Source organism: Phaethon aethereus (assembly GCF_964289735.1).
Source record: "Phaethon aethereus genome assembly, chromosome: Z".
NCBI lineage: Eukaryota > Metazoa > Chordata > Aves > Phaethontiformes > Phaethontidae > Phaethon > Phaethon aethereus.
Window position 1 is genome coordinate 26,233,553 of NC_138577.1, and position 15,861 is coordinate 26,249,413.

General features: G+C 40.1%; 1 protein-coding gene across 1 annotated transcript in view; it reads left to right on the forward strand.

Moving 5' to 3' along the window:
- The window catches only part of MAST4 (microtubule associated serine/threonine kinase family member 4), a gene marked incomplete at both ends in the record, with an annotated part of 310,434 nt that overhangs the window by 280,698 nt on the left and 13,875 nt on the right, over positions 1-15,861 (forward strand). The window contains 9 exons of the mRNA XM_082013548.1: positions 375-513; positions 2,704-2,836; positions 3,562-3,727; positions 6,731-6,832; positions 10,214-10,336; positions 10,575-10,687; positions 12,611-12,738; positions 12,841-13,073; positions 14,954-15,154. Coding sequence (XP_081869674.1) covers positions 375-513; positions 2,704-2,836; positions 3,562-3,727; positions 6,731-6,832; positions 10,214-10,336; positions 10,575-10,687; positions 12,611-12,738; positions 12,841-13,073; positions 14,954-15,154 — 1,338 coding nt within the window. The remainder of the gene's footprint in view (positions 1-374; positions 514-2,703; positions 2,837-3,561; positions 3,728-6,730; positions 6,833-10,213; positions 10,337-10,574; positions 10,688-12,610; positions 12,739-12,840; positions 13,074-14,953; positions 15,155-15,861) is intronic.

The following is a 15,861-nucleotide window of genomic DNA, read 5'->3' on the forward strand; positions in this document are numbered from 1 at the left end:
AAAGAGAGAAGAGGAAGTGATTTGAAAAGGTGCTGATACTGAAGGAGAACATTGGACACAGGCAGTGCAAGATGAGAAACCCAGGCCATAATTCTGTGGGCTTTTTTTTTGTGAGTAGTCCCCCCTCCCCCCGCTTTGTTTTTTTTAAAGTAGCAGCACAGGCTTTGTTGGTTTCCAGAGGAACCCTTGTACTGCTATCTCCCAGCTTCACGCTGTATTTCCAGCACGGTAGTTGGCCTGTGGTTACATGTTCAACTAAGCCATCTGACTGGAAGATGACTGCAATTTGTTTCTCCTTCTGCAGCATATATGGATTATACTGATAAGCCTCAGAATTTATATCATCATCTGGAGCATTTGTCATGTTTCCATAGGTGGAGACTGTGCTACTTTGATGAAGAATATGGGTCCCTTACCTGTAGACATGGCGAGGATGTACTTTGCAGAGACTGTTCTGGCCTTGGAATACCTTCATAATTATGGAATTGTACACAGGGATTTGAAACCAGACAAGTATGTATATAGAATATAACCAAAAGAGGACTTTCAATTTGTGAGACAAAATATGAAAGGTGTAGACTTGCTTTGAATGTTTTTGAAATTTTTTTTATTGTGAATATTACGTACAGTCACAATTTCTGCACAATATTTGAGTTTTCATTACGTGCAGTTACAGAAAACGCATTTTTTACAAAAGAGCTCTTTAAAATTTATGTCTTTAAGATGTAAGAGGGTATTGGAGTAGCTAAAAAAAAATGTACTTACTCTTCTGGCTGAAATGGAGATAAATGCATTTTGGTCATTAAGGAAAAGATTTTTCAAAGTATGGTTAAAACACTGTTTAATACAGAGTATCATCAACTTGATTCTCCTAGAAGCTATGCTAAGGCACATGGAGGACAGGGAGGTGATTCGAGACAGCCAGCATGGCTTCACCAAGGCCAAGTTGCCTGACCAACCTAGTGGCCTTCTATAATGGAGTGACCACAGCAGTGAACAAGGGAAGAGCTATGGATATTGTCTCTCTGTAAGGCCTTTGACACAGTCCCCCACAACATTATTTTCTCTAAATTGGAGAGAGATGGATTTGATGGGTGGACTGTTTGGTGGATGAGGAGTTGGTTGGATGGTCGCATCCAGAGGGGAGTGGTCAATGGCTCAATGTCGAGATGAAGATCAGTGGTGAGTGGCGTCCTTCAGCAGTCTGTGTTGGGACCAATGCTCTTCAATAGCTTTATCAATGACACAGAAGTGGGATCAAGTGCACCCTCAGCAATTGTGCAGATGACAGCAAGCTGAGTGGTGCAGTTGACATGCCTTAGGGATGGGATGCCATCCAGAGGGACCTGGACAAGCTTGAGGAATGGGCCCATGTGAACCTCATGAGGTTCAACAAGGCCAAGTTCAGGGTCCTGCACTTGGGTTGGGGTAACACCCAGTATCAAGAGAGGCTCAATACAGGCTGGGGGATACAGGGATCAAGAACAGCCCTGCCAAGGAGGACTTGGGGGATACTGGTGGATGAAAAGCTGGACAGGAGCCGGCAGTGTGCACTCACAACCCAAAAGGCCAACTATATCCTGGGCTGCATCCAAAGCAGCGTGGCCAGCAGGTTGAGGGATGGGATTCTGCCCCTCTCCTCAGCTCCTGCGTCCAGCTCTGGAGCCCTCAGCACAGGAAAGACATGGACCTGTTGGAGTGGGTCCAGAGGAGGCCACCAAAATGATCAGAGGGATGGAAGACCTCTCCTATGAGGACAGGCTGGGAGAATTGGGGTTGTTTAGCCTGGAGAAGAGAAGGCTCTGGGGACACCTTCCTGCAGCCTTCCAGTCATTAAAGAGGGGCTTCTAAGAAAGATGGGGATAGACTTTTTAGCAGGGCCTGTTGCAACAGGACAAAGGGTAATGTTTTTAAACTAGAAGAGTGCAGTTTGACTAGATTTGAGGAAGAAATTTTTTATGATGAGGGTGGTATAGCCCTGGCAGAGGTTGCCCAGAGGGGTGGTAGATGCCCCATCCCTGGAAACATTCCAGGTGAGGTTGGACGGGGCTCTGAGCAACCTGATCTAGTGGAAACTGTCCCTGCTCATTGCAGGGGGTTGGACTAGATGACTTTTTAAGTTCCCTTCCAACCCAAACTATTCCATGATTCTATATTTGCATATATGAAGACAAGACTGACCAGATTGGGAAATCTTTCCTGTTCCATGTTTTTTTGTGTTGTTTTTTTTAATGTCCGTTTAGTGGCAATACCTTCACAGTATGATACTTCAAGCCAGTGTAGTATTATTTAATAACTAACTTAATATGTGAGGTGTTTTGAAAAGAAGAACGCAGCTTGTTACAGACAGAAGATGCTCACCTCACTTCAAAAGCAGCATTTATTCTATTTTAGGTGTTTAAGATGATGAATGTTGCTTTTTCTTCAAAGCATCTAGCATTCGGCTTTCAACACTTGTATGGTTCTATAAGATGTTGTGCAATTGCATATAAGAAGTTTGTATGCATCCGATAATACTAGTAACAAATGTAAGACTCTCAGATTTTTAACCTGTTTATTTTGTACCTGGTTAGATTATTTTTTAAGATGTCTTTATATTTTTGCAGTGCTAATGAAACATTTTCTCCTAAGTATCGTTATAATAATAATAAGCACGTAATGTTGCACTATATCACAGTAACTTCAGATCGTTCTAATTTTCAGTTTATTGGTAACATCCATGGGCCATATAAAGCTTACAGACTTTGGCCTGTCAAAGGTGGGGCTAATGAGTTTGACTACCAATCTGTATGAGGGTCACATTGAGAAGGATGCCAGAGAATTCCTTGACAAACAAGTAAGACACAGCCTTTTTTATTTCTACTTTGAGTGTTCAAATGAAGTGATGTTTTGCCAGCAGAACGTACCATAACACTGTATAAATTGTAATTATTTCTGCATTGGTGTTCCAGTTGTGTAGGTCAGTTACTTTTACTGATGCCCTGCAGATTATTCTAGCTAGGCTTTTTTCTTCTTTCATTAGGATCTATTAGTAAGATGAACAACCTAATTGTGTGCAAGTGAATCTGTGAGAGAGACAAATGGAAAACTGTTTTTATAAGGAATTCAGAAGTCTCAGCAGAGTACTTGTGGAGCTCATGATGCATTGCACAAAGAAGGATGCTAAAATCCTTGCTATGGCCCATTTCCCTCTAAGCATGCCTCATTACCATTGTTCACAATCTGTTCACTGTAAAAGTTGCTTAAGATAAAACCATCACAACTTTCATGTAAAGATAGGGATATGTTTAAGTCAAATAAAATATTTGCTGTGATGGACTTGCATGTACAAAATGCAAACTGTTCTTTGCATGACAGGTACATAAATGTTCATTATGATGCCTGTAGGTATAGCTAAGTCATTCTAAAAACATTAGCTGTTATGCAAACTCAGCAGACTTAAAACCTACTGAATTCCATTTTTCCACTTTTCCATATTATTTTACATTTCAGGAATTACAGATGATGTGATGTAGCTCAATTAGACTTGTTTCACCATCATGCTTATTTTCTTTCTTTTAGGTCTGTGGTACACCTGAATATATAGCTCCTGAAGTGATACTGAGACAGGGTTATGGAAAACCAGTGGACTGGTGGGCTATGGGAATTATCCTTTATGAATTTCTTGTTGGGTGTGTGCCATTCTTTGGAGATACACCAGAAGAGCTATTTGGACAAGTAATCAGTGGTGAGGATCATCACAAAAAAAACCCAACTGATTTCTTAGCTTGCTGTGAAACATTTCAATTTCTGTTAATAGTAAAAAATATTTACAACTTTACTGATAGACTGGGTTTTCAAGCTAGTTTCGCTCAAAAAAACACCATTATTGTAATATTGTAATACGCAATTTGCTGTCACACCAATAAGAATAAATTTGGATTAAAAGCTGAGCTTACTGTATATTGTTGCTAAGTACAGCAATCCAGTAATGTAGAGTACAATGGTTAAGCTGCACTGTTTGAAAAAGAAAAATAGTAATAGTAGAAAAGTAGTGCCACTATGGCACAGTGATTTCAGTAAAGAAATTTCCGTGAAGATTTAGTAAAGACATTATATCAGAGAAGAAACAGTTAAAATACATTTGCATAAGTAGGAAAACGCCTCATGGCTCAATGGAGAAATTAACAAAGATGTAATAAACCCCTAAAACAAATGTCTCCCAAATAATAAATAATGAGAAAGAGAAGGAGACAAATTCAGTTCACAGATTGTTAATGATTTCATTGGTGATTGTTGTTGTGTAATGTTATTTCTGTAGCAGCTGTTCTTCTTCCATTTAAAATTCAATAATCTTTTAGATCTTAACCTGCAAGTTGACCCTAAGTATTGTTATGTGGCTTGTGGCAAAACTGAATGATAATTAAACAGAATTGTTTACTATCCTACCTGCTGTTTCCATAAATTTACCAGATGCATAGATGCAGAGGGCCTCTATTTATGCCAAAAGTTTAACAGAATGGCACCTCTGTTACCGAGTATTTCCCAGTCTGTTTTATGGTCTGTTTAAAAGGTCCAGTAGCTAAGACCAAAAAGAAAACAAAAAAAGAACCCAACAGAAACAAAACTAACCACAACTCTGGTTCCTTATTCTCTGAGAATGCAACAAATTCCCTTATGCACTTAAGGAGACACTCTGTCATCATCCCACTTTCCACCATCTCTGAAGCTGGAAGTCAGACTTGTTTGTAAACTGTAATGAAATGGATTTGTGAGTTGCCTCTAGTATATGACCTCTTTATACAACATCCTAGCTGTTCATAGATTTATAACCATGTTGTTTCCTGATAGCTGAGACCTGACTGGCAAGGAGAATCAACTGTTTAATTAACAGAAGCAGCAAATCCTGGCTTTGTTCTGGATGCCTTACAGCTGCAATGCATATTCACGCTTTTATTTTCCAAACCAGATTTAAACTGCAGTGGAAGCTGTATGCAGGCAAACATGGAAATAATTCATGTTTTTATTGCATTTCCAGACACATGCACGTGTTTTTATCCTTATGCTCTCTGACTGGGAGAAGGGGAGGCAGTAGTCTAAAATGACAAAATTTGAACTTTAGAATTTATTTTGTATGTGGCATTAATTTTACATTTTGTAAAACAAATTGTCATGTGTTACAGTCTAGCTGATACTCATGTGAATAACTTTATTTGTTTGAATGTGTGCATTTATCTTCCAGAAATTATCTGTAGAAGTTTTTTTGTAAACCTGATCTATTCCCACTCACTCTCCAAGACTGTTGATCAGCTTAAGTTTCTTGTTCTGATGTTAACTTGCCAGCTTCTTCTCTTTTATTTTAAATATCCTTACTTACTGAAATAATTCTTACTGTCAGTATCTGCAGGAGAACTCTTTTGTTGGATGTTTCCTGTGCTAAAACGTATGTTCCCCTTGTATTCAACTGTAAAACCCATGTTAAAGAACCCAAGTTATAGCCTACACTTTTATTCCAGTTTCTGGGGGTGAAGTATACATTCTATTTGAAAATCTACTTGAAGATCTTGCCCTCTCATTTTCCCTCACTCCTTCATTGTAGGTTGCTTTTCCTGCCCCTAAGTTGTATGAGTACATCTGTGGGACACCTTAGTGTAAACTTAGATGCCTAGAATGATTGGGGTTGAAAATAATGCTCCAGAAACAGGTTACATCTCATGCCTGTTTAAGTACCTTTCCTTAAACCTGAAATACAAAGATTAAACTTGCCTGTAGCTTCTGATGATTAGTTCTCCAATCATAATCATTTTGAAGGAAATTTTGGGTCATATAATGACAACAAAATCCTTAACAGCCTTCTGTATTTCCTGAGCTCCTAGCATTTTGTTTCTCTGATGCCAAAATCCTTGTAGCTCCCAAGAAACTTATTCAGAGTTTTGTCTAAACCTGCAATATATTACGTTTGTGGAGACAGCTTCTGCTAAAAATCAGACAAAACTTGCCGTGTAAGCTGTTACAAAATTCATGTTCATATTGAAACTAGCACAATTTTCCATTGTTATTTTAAATGAACATCTGGTAGAATTTTTATTCAGCCTTACCTGAATACTGAAGGGTTTAACATCTTGATTGCATGATTTAGGTCCAACTTGCTATGAAGTGCAACAAGCCTTAGTAGTATCAGAATCAGTAGAGTGAGGTGGTTTTTCCTCTGAAGTCTGAGACGGTTGGAAAAAAGCTCCATTGGCATTTATCTCTCCAGAGCAGAGTCTGATACCTTGGCCCTTAGTGATGGGAGTAATGACCTCAGTGAGTCTACTGGCATTAGAGAAGGATTACAGATGTGAGCAGTGACTGCTGGGTCAGGTCAGCTGTGTCCGTCTTAACAGCAGTTTCCATGGAAGAGAACTAAAATTTAAACCATTATCTTGAGGGGGCAGGGAGAAGGGACAGCATACAAGTTGTGCTAATATTTCGCAATAGTTTTTCATGAGCCAAGCATTCCTATATTCTGTTGTTAAGCACTATTTTGGCTTAAAGGATACTTGCAAGGCAAATGGAAACATAACAATATGTTTATGCAGTCTGTATAGAGTATAAAAATTGCAAGTAATTGGTATGCAACAGAGAGCAACTTGAAAAAATTGCCCTAGCTCCAACTTTACTGCTAGCCCACTATGAGAGCATTCACACAGTTTCTGATGAATGTTGGAATCAGACTTCTGTAAAAACAAACAACTTTTTGTTTTGCTAGATGAAATCAACTGGCCTGAAAAGGATGAAGCACCACCTCCAGATGCCCAGGATCTGATTACACTGCTGCTCAGACAGAATCCTTTGGAGAGACTGGGAACAGGTTAGGAGGCACTATTTTAAATCCTTAGTGTGCTAGAAATAGCTTCTCTATTTGGCATTGGGAGCTTTTGTTCACCTTTGTTTTGCCAGGGAAACATCTGTCAGGGCAAGTAGCATTACAACATGCCATTGTAGCAGAGGGTATTTTATAGATTTGGACCAGTAATACGAGCTTAACAAGATGATGACTGTCTTTTTTTTTTGGTGTGGCCATTCACATTTATTCTTCTCTCTAGTTTGATAAATAGAACAGGAATTTCTCAAAGACCCAGTTAGCCATTGGATGGGGTTCTTTCATGAATACAATATTAAACAACTAAACACAGAACTAGAGAAGGGCAATCATACACAGATAATGCTTCCTTTTTCAGAAATATCTTAGCCTAGCAAATTAGTTCCTCCAGGCTTTAGGATGGGTGATGAGTACTCAAACTAATTATTCAGAAATTACTGTCTGAGGTTATGTTGTGAAAGGTCTTGTCATTCTCATTCAGCAAGAACTACTGCCTTGCATGAAGAAGAATAAAACCAAAAGTCTGAATGTTAAAGAAGTAAATGGATATCAGTGAGAACACAAACTGACAGCTTATTCCACTGTGGTCATTCAGTGCTGTGCTCATTCCATTTTGAGAGAAGAACCTGGCACGTGGTATTAGAAGCAGTGAGCCTGCATAGGCTAATGAAAACACCGTGCATTTATGTCATGCCCCAGTCAGCTTCTCCACTTGCTACCTGCTTCATCTGCTGCAAAGGGCACCGCTGTCAAAGGCAAAACAAAGAGCCACAACTATAGTTCCATTCCTCTGTTTTAAGTATACTCCTTTCAGTCATTGTTGTTTCATTGCCAGGATGATTTTTCCTGGTAAACACAGTGTTAATTCAAGACTATCACCCTGTGAGAGGCTGGATCAGAAGCAGATTGCAAATTCTGCCTCTTTTGCTACAGTTGGTTTAGAAAGTGAACTGGCTAGAGAGAGGCTGGTTTAACTATTGTAATGGTCAGTGCCACCACATGGAGCATCTGTACAGCTCATTTATGGGCTGATATCTTTTGACTGTTCATAGTCTCTCAAGAGCTGGCAATCTGAAGGAGGAAATCAGGGAGCCATTTCTTTGAAGCACAGAGGGGTGTTCAGGAACCACAAAAAAGTTTTTTTTTAAGTGGCAGAAGCAACTCACAGAAATGGAGGCTGCAATGTGAGAGATCCCACAAGGGCGCTGGAAAACAGCATGGTTTATCCCAGGCTTCAGCATGCATTTCAAATGACAGCCCTATCTGTTTAATACGTATTAGCTAACTGCATAACACTCCATGAAAATCACGATTGTGTATTTGCTCAGGAGACCTGAGTGGCATAGTCAAGTTGAAGGAAGAGAGAAGGCTACTATACTTCTTTGGAAGAAGGAAGATGACAGAGAAAAGACCTGTTTGAAGTGTTTGAAGTGTCTAATACTGATAAAGAATTACATAATTCTGATGTAATATCCCATTACTGTGCTCAGAGAAATGTTCACTCCTTGGCTAGTGACTTGCAATGAGATGTGGGTTTTGGTTTCCTTTGGGAAAGTTTGGCCTTTATGAATTTTTCCCAGTGCAGTCAGAAAAGCAAAGAACCTAACCTAGAAACATTGACACTCTGACTTAGAGACCAGTCGTGGAGACATCACACTTTTTCTGTGGGTCTCTCCTGAGTTATCTTGGGCAAAAGGAAGTTGACATGCTGTATCAATGTGGTGGGTTGACCTTGTCTGGCCACCAGGTGCCCACTAAGCTTGCTCTATCACTCTACCTCCTCAGCTGGACAGGGGAAGAAAATATGATGAAGGTTTATGGGTCAAGATGAGGACAGGGAGATCACTCAGCCGTTACCATCATGGACAAAACAGACTCGTCTCAGGGAAATTAATTTAATTTATTACCAGTTAACGGCAGACTAGAATAATGAGAAATAAGAACAAATCTAAAAACACCTACCCCCACCCCCCAGCTTTTACCTGGGCTCAACTTCACTCCCAGTTTCTCTCACGCTGATCGGCGCAGGGGGACGGGGAATGGGGATTGCGGTCAGTTCATTACACATTGTCTCTGCTGCTCCTTCCTCCTCACGTTATTCCCTTGCTTCAGTGTGGGGTCCCACCCATGGGAGACAGTCCTCCATGAACTTCTCCAACATGAGTCCTTCCCATAAGCTACAGTTCTTCATGAGCTGCTCCAGCCTGGGTCCTTTCCACAGGGTGCAGTCCTTCAGGAACAGACTGCTCCGGCGTGGGGTCTTCCACAGGCTGGAGGTGGAGATCTGCTCCACCATGGACATCTGTGGGCTTCAGGGACACAGCCGGCCTTACCGTGGTCTTCACCATGGGCTGCAGGGGAATCTCTGCCCCAGTGCCTGGATCCTTCCGGCCCCTCCTTCACCGGCCTTGGTGTCTGCAGAACTGTCTCTCCCACATATTCTCACTCCTCTCTCCTGGCTGCTATCGTGCAGCAGTTTTTTACCCTTCTGTAAATGTTATCCCAGAGGCGCTACCAACATCGCTGATGGCCTTGGCCTTGGGCAGTGGTGGGTCCATCTTGGAGCCGGCTGGCATGGGCTCTATTGGACATGGGAGATGCTTCTGACATTTTCTCACAGAAGCCACCCCTGCAGCCCCCTGCTACCAAAACCGTGCCACACAACACCAGTGCAGTCAAATTGTCAGTAACTCTTGCTGCTGCAGGTTACCTGTTCAGTTTTTAGAATTGGATTTAGGCTTATTAATAACATCCTTGCCGACCTTCCCCAGGACAAAAATTCCCATATTTCGTTGTGTTTTTATAGTTTTTCTTAACTTGAAACTAGTGTAATTGTTTAACACACGTTATAACAAGTAGGCCATAATCGATGAGAAGATAAATAAGAAGGTGTTTCCAGTAGAATTGTGTATTACTTCCATGAAACACCAAAACGATCTCCTGATCAGCAATGGTATTTTTATTAGGCAACTATTAAGAATCATTCATCATTACTTTCTAACTTGTACTTACTCATCCAGTACACATATTTGTATTTTGATGACTACTACTCCTCCTACATCCAATGCTTGTGACTAATATATAGCTGACAGATAATAATTAGTATATCCAGAAAAATAGAAATGTTAAAAGGGGGAAGATGATAAAGCAATGCCACCACTGTTAAAGAAATGGCAACGACAAAACAGGAACGAGGAGGTGCTTTCACAAGTTTAGGAGATTCTGGTAGAAATGGATAGTAGATATTCCTGCCTACAGTGATGAATATACCTTTCTATGATAATTCGCATTTTTTGGCCAGGGGTTTTGTTTAATTAATGTCAGAGGATTTGGTGTAATTTACTCAATGTTTTTCTCTGGCTCCCCCAGGTGGTGCATATGAAGTAAAGCAACATGAGTTCTTCAGGAGCCTTGACTGGAATAGTCTGCTGAGGCAGAAAGCAGAATTTATTCCACAATTGGAGTCTGAAGATGACACCAGTTATTTTGACAGTAGGTGTTTGATGGTATTTAAAAAATGTGGTGAACACCTTGAAATCACTGCCTTTGACTATTGCTTACTGCTTTGAAAATCTCTTTTATCAGAACCACTGGCAGCTTTCAATTTCAGTGGTGGTTTGACATTTCAGCAGAAATAATCTTAAGAATAAAATTATGCTTTTGGTTAATATTAAAGCTTGGTACCCATTCTTCCTGATAAATTCAAATACTTTCTTTCCCTTGTCTGAAGCTCGTTCTGAGAAATACCACCATATGGAAACTGAGGAAGAAGATGATACCAATGATGAAGATTTTAATTTGGAGATAAGACAGTTTTCCTCATGCTCACACAGATTTTCAAAAGTAAGTAAAAATTGCTGTAATGTTCGTATGTATTGTATAAATAAATATTTTGCTACTTTTACAGAGATTGGAAATGTTAGATATGGAAGAGATGCATAAGACATTGTTTCTTCAAGAAATGTTAACTGAAATTGAGCAAGAATGAAACACATGCCATTAAATCAAAACATGGGAAGATTCTGTAGGAAAGTTATTTCTTGAATCCTTAAGAAAGGAATAGAAAATTATATAAATGGGTTGGTATTTTCTGTCAAAAATTCATGATAGCATAAGAGAAGGTTTAAGGAAACTGTTCTGTTAAATGCTAATTCAGGTTCCTGACATTGGTTTCCTTGCACATCATCTGCATGTTGCTCCAGTTGTACGCTGGGTATCTTGCAGGTGGTGGCATAACAAAGATTACAGTAGTAGCCTATAGTAGCTATTAATTAAATTACATTAGACCGAAAGGAAAAAGCAAAGCAGTGGTTAGCATGTGATTTGGTTAAGGAGAGTTGTGGATTTGAGGGAGTGATTTGAATGCTGTGAATTGAAGGTACAGATGACTGTCCAAAGGGTAGTATATAGTAGTTGAGATGAGAGCTGGACAAGAGACACCAGTAGGGGCAGAGTGGGCATGCTCAGGAAATACTGTGGAGGGTAAATTGGCAGGAAGTAGTGGAAATTGAATGCCTAATGCTGTGTCTTAACATAGCATCCAGCAGTGATTTTCAAAAGCTTTCTATTTAAAAAGTTTCTTTAACCTACTTCAGGAGGTATTTGTAAAGTCTGTGTTTATATCTTGTTTGTTCTGGGTCATGTTTTAAGGAATTGGTGGGTTCTATGCTGGCTCTGCAGTACCACATATGTATTGTATCTGTGATAGAATGGCATAGTAGACAGGAATCGTGGATGTAGTTATCCCCATTCTATGTAAACTCCTTATTTTAACTTGATGGTGCATTTCAAATTCAGATACTGGTAAATGACGCAGTCTCTTTGGAGTTAACCTGGACGAGAGGCAATGGGCACAGACTGAAACACAGGAAGTTGTCTGAAGACAAGGAAACACTTTTTTACTGTGATGGTGATCAAGCACTGGCACAGGTTGTCCAGAGAGGTTGTGGAGTCTCCATCCTTGGAAGTCTTCAAAAGCCATCTGGACATGGTCCTGAGCAACCAGCTCTAGGTGACCCTGCTTGTGCAGAGGTTGGACAGCATGACCTGCAGAGGTCCCTTCCAACCTAATTCTGTGATTCTGTGAACTTCTGTCCTTTGGCAAGATCTGTACCACAGTAATAGTTTGGTTTGTTAATGTCATTATGTCACTGCATTTCTAGCTGTGCATCTCAGGCTGTAGAATATACAGCTGGCGATTTTTGTGTGCTGTTTGTCAGCTAAGCAAACAACAGACTTCCAAGGATCAGAATTTATTTTTTCTGAATCCTTTATCCAAGTAATTTATTCTTAACTTAAAAGTCAATTCAGATTAATTTTTCTGCTTTCCACACCTGACTGGTAGATACCAAGTCAGTATCTTAGGGTCAGGTCTTTTTCAACTTGATAGTCTTTATGGTTGTGAATTAATCCAAGACATGCATTAATCCTGTGACTTAGAGACCCCAAGGCTACGGATTTTGTTTGTACTGTCTTGGTTCATGCAGTGAAATGGAGAGAAAGCTGATGAATTCGTAATGAGAAGAGACGTTATTCGTGACCTTATACGTGAGGATCCAAAAAAAGCAAAATAGAACAGCATTTTAAGAACACGAGCTCTTGGAAATTTAAAAAGGTTCAAAAAGTTTGAAGTTTGCACTCTGAAATACTGCATAAGCCTTTAGAACATGTAGAGTAGAACCTGAAATGTGCTTTCCTGCATACCTTTTTACATCAAACATGTCAGTGATGAGTTGGGTTTTTTGTGGGTTTTTTTGTCTGTAACAGGTTTTTAGTAGCATAGATCGAGTCACTCAAATGCAAGGTGAAGAAAAGGAAGATGGAGGAGACAAAACAAAAAGCGTAACATTGCCTTCCGTGGAATCTTTAAGCTGGAGTTCAGAATATTCTGAAATGTAAGTAGAAGGAGGTGCTGGAAGTGGTCCATGCCCTGCTTGCCAGGTAGCAGGCCTCCTCATCTCAATAACCACATGAGAGTTTGCTTATTTTTAATGCAGACAGCAAATATCTACGTCCAATTCCTCTGACACTGAGAGCAACAGGCAGCGACACGGTTCTGGTTTGCTTCCAAAGTTGGCTGTATCATCTGAAGGAGAACAGGATGATTCCACCAGCTTAGTGGGACCCCGGGAGGAGCAGGAAAAACCTGCATTTGTGACTGAGGAGATAGTGCAAGATGAACCTGAAGTAACCACTCCAGCAAGTACGATCAGCAGCTCCACGCTATCAGGTAATTCACAGTGGGTCTCTTGACTGATGACATTAGAACCAGTAATGGACCTTCTTTGTTTAGCAATAGCACTCCTGGATTTAGAAGTCCTGTATTTCAGAACTGCGTTTAAAAAAAGACATCGCAAGAGGGGTCTGGTTTGGGCTCAGGCTCAAGCTAATAAAATCTCATGAAAATACATGTGGGAATGTTTCAGTGTTTTTGGAAATGCCAAGACTGGTGTTGCCCTACTGATTCTGGAGGACTGCTAGGCAGCTGAATAAAACAGTGACTTGACCATAGAGCCTTTGCAGGATCCTTCTGTGGAGAAAGGAGTCTTTGATCCCTTGAGGACTTAAAGCACTATTTTGGTATCTTCCCTTGCTGAAGTTGGTGATCTTTTGATTGATCATCCTGGAGTCATTCCAACTGATCTGTGTTACTGTTTTCTAACACTGTGCTGCACCATTGTGTGTTTTTTTATTAAGACATCTCAATGATGTACACCTTTCAGAATTGGCAGGTTTGTCTCTGAGTTGTGGAAGTCACTTTTGTCATTAGGAATCTAGGAGGGATTGTTGTAAACCATTCCCTACTTAAATTATTTATTTCCTTTTTCATCCCTCTCGCAGCTCAAGTATTTGCATGCGTTTCAGTAGGATCCAGGGCCCTAGTATCGTAGTGGTTTTGTACTTTCAGAGGAGAGTTTTGTATAACTCTTGGACGACCTGATGCTTAATGCAGATCTAGGCCTATATCAGTCTCATGATTGTCCTTATATAGGTTCCAGTTACCTGGTCTACACATTTACCTGTCTTCAGCTTACTTGTCTTTTGTACCTCACTGAGTTTTCTCAGGATACCCCTTTCTGTTCCCATACCCCTGATTTCCCTTGTAGTCCACATTTTCTTCCCTCTTCCTCCTCTCCATTTCTAGGAAAATAAATTTTGTCAGGCTCATCCAGCTGTACAACCATTTCCATCTCCTTCCCTTGTCTAAAACCTTGACTGGGCTGTATCCCAAGTCTCGCTCACTCCCGCCAGCCCCATGTTATGATGTTGGCATTAGCACAACAGTCAGTTATAACTCAAAGTATCTTGTACTCTTCTGTCACTTATCAATTACACTTAAGAGCAATTTCATTTTTCTGTGGTCCATTAGCAACAGGATATTTAGTGACCTTAAAGGAATACTTGGAATTACTGCTATGTCTTTAAACAGGCAGCCTACCCTTGGTGCCGGTTTCATAAGGTCATACAACTTCCCTGTCACATCTTTGAATTTTTGAAGAAATCCCATGCACATTGTTCATGTGACACAAGACCTTTATAGGATTTTTTTCATTGTTTGAAACATTTTTGTCCTTCCTCCATTCAGTATTGTGGAAGTTCATTACCCATGATAGACTAATAGCAATGTGGTTGCAATACTGATTTTAGTGGTGCCGGGTATCTTTCTCCTGTGTTGTAGAAAACCACCCAAAGAATAATACCAAAAGATAATAATTGAAAATAAAATTATGTTTAGTGTTTTAATTATTTTTGAAAAGTTGTTATTCTGATAGCAATTTGGGATTGGAGCCTTTCATTTACTTTAGGAGGAGTTCACATGAAAAAAATGCATGATTAAGTTCTCTTAGGTGAATGCTGCATATTGAGATACTAGACTTGCTTCAGCTTTTGTCTCTTATTTTACTTTGGTCAATGACCACAAAAAACTGTTTCTTCAATTCATTCTGTTAACATTTATGCATTCTGTAAGTCTGGGAGAATTCCTCAGGTGTCTGTAATGTTGTTTTATGAACTTGTTAACAGAAAGAAAAATTCCTGTCTCATAATTGTACCATTTCCCCTCCCTGACCCCCAGTTTTCCCTCAATGTGTTTATCCCTTCTTTGTACAGTTGGCAGTTTTTCAGAGCACTTAGATCAGATAAATGGAAGAAGTGAGAGTGTGGACAGTACAGATAACTCCTCAAAGCCACACAGTGAAGTTGCATCTCACATGGCTCGTCAGCGATTAGAAAGCACAGAAAAAAAGAAGATCTCTGGAAAAGTCACAAAGTCCCTTTCTGCAAGTGCTTTGTCCCTCATGATTCCAGGAGGTAGAGATAAATTTTTTTGTTTGAAGTGTTATGATTTATGCATACTTGATGGTTTGTGATGTAAATGCATGATATTGGAGAGTCCAGAATGGATTCTGTGTCACACTTTTTTTTTCTCCTGTTGTTCACATGCATTATTAGATGGTGCGGTCTTGTCAGTGAGTTACAGTGGTCACATTACAGCTGAGGGACCTTCTCTGATGGGTTAGCAGTGACTTTGTATTTGACCGTGTGCATGCACAGCAGGATGCAGGCTTCAGTCCTTGACCTGTCCTGCAGCAGGGGTCTAGCTTAAGTTTTAAGTAGCTCACTTTATACAGCTCCAAGAATAGCTGTTTGTTAGAGCAGTGGATTCAGCCTGACTAATTCTCTCCCATTTCCCATAAGGAAAGGTGGTACGCCAGAGAGAAGTGTCACAGAAGTAGAAATAGCATGTAGGCTCCTGTTTGTACTACATTAGCTTACACGGAATGCTGAAAATTTGAAGCCGGAAATATTGCTATAAGTAAGTGGAAATATAACAGTAGTATTGAGTGTTTCCAGATGAAGCATTGGTGCCTTGCTTTTTAGTGGTTCAGAATCAAAGTCCAAATTTCCCAAACTTCAAAGAATTTTTTCCAAAAGTGGGATTACATCTCAGCTTTGCACACTGGCCACATGTTGCTTTTAGATCTTAGGCGTAATATTTAAGTATCTGCTGGTCTGAT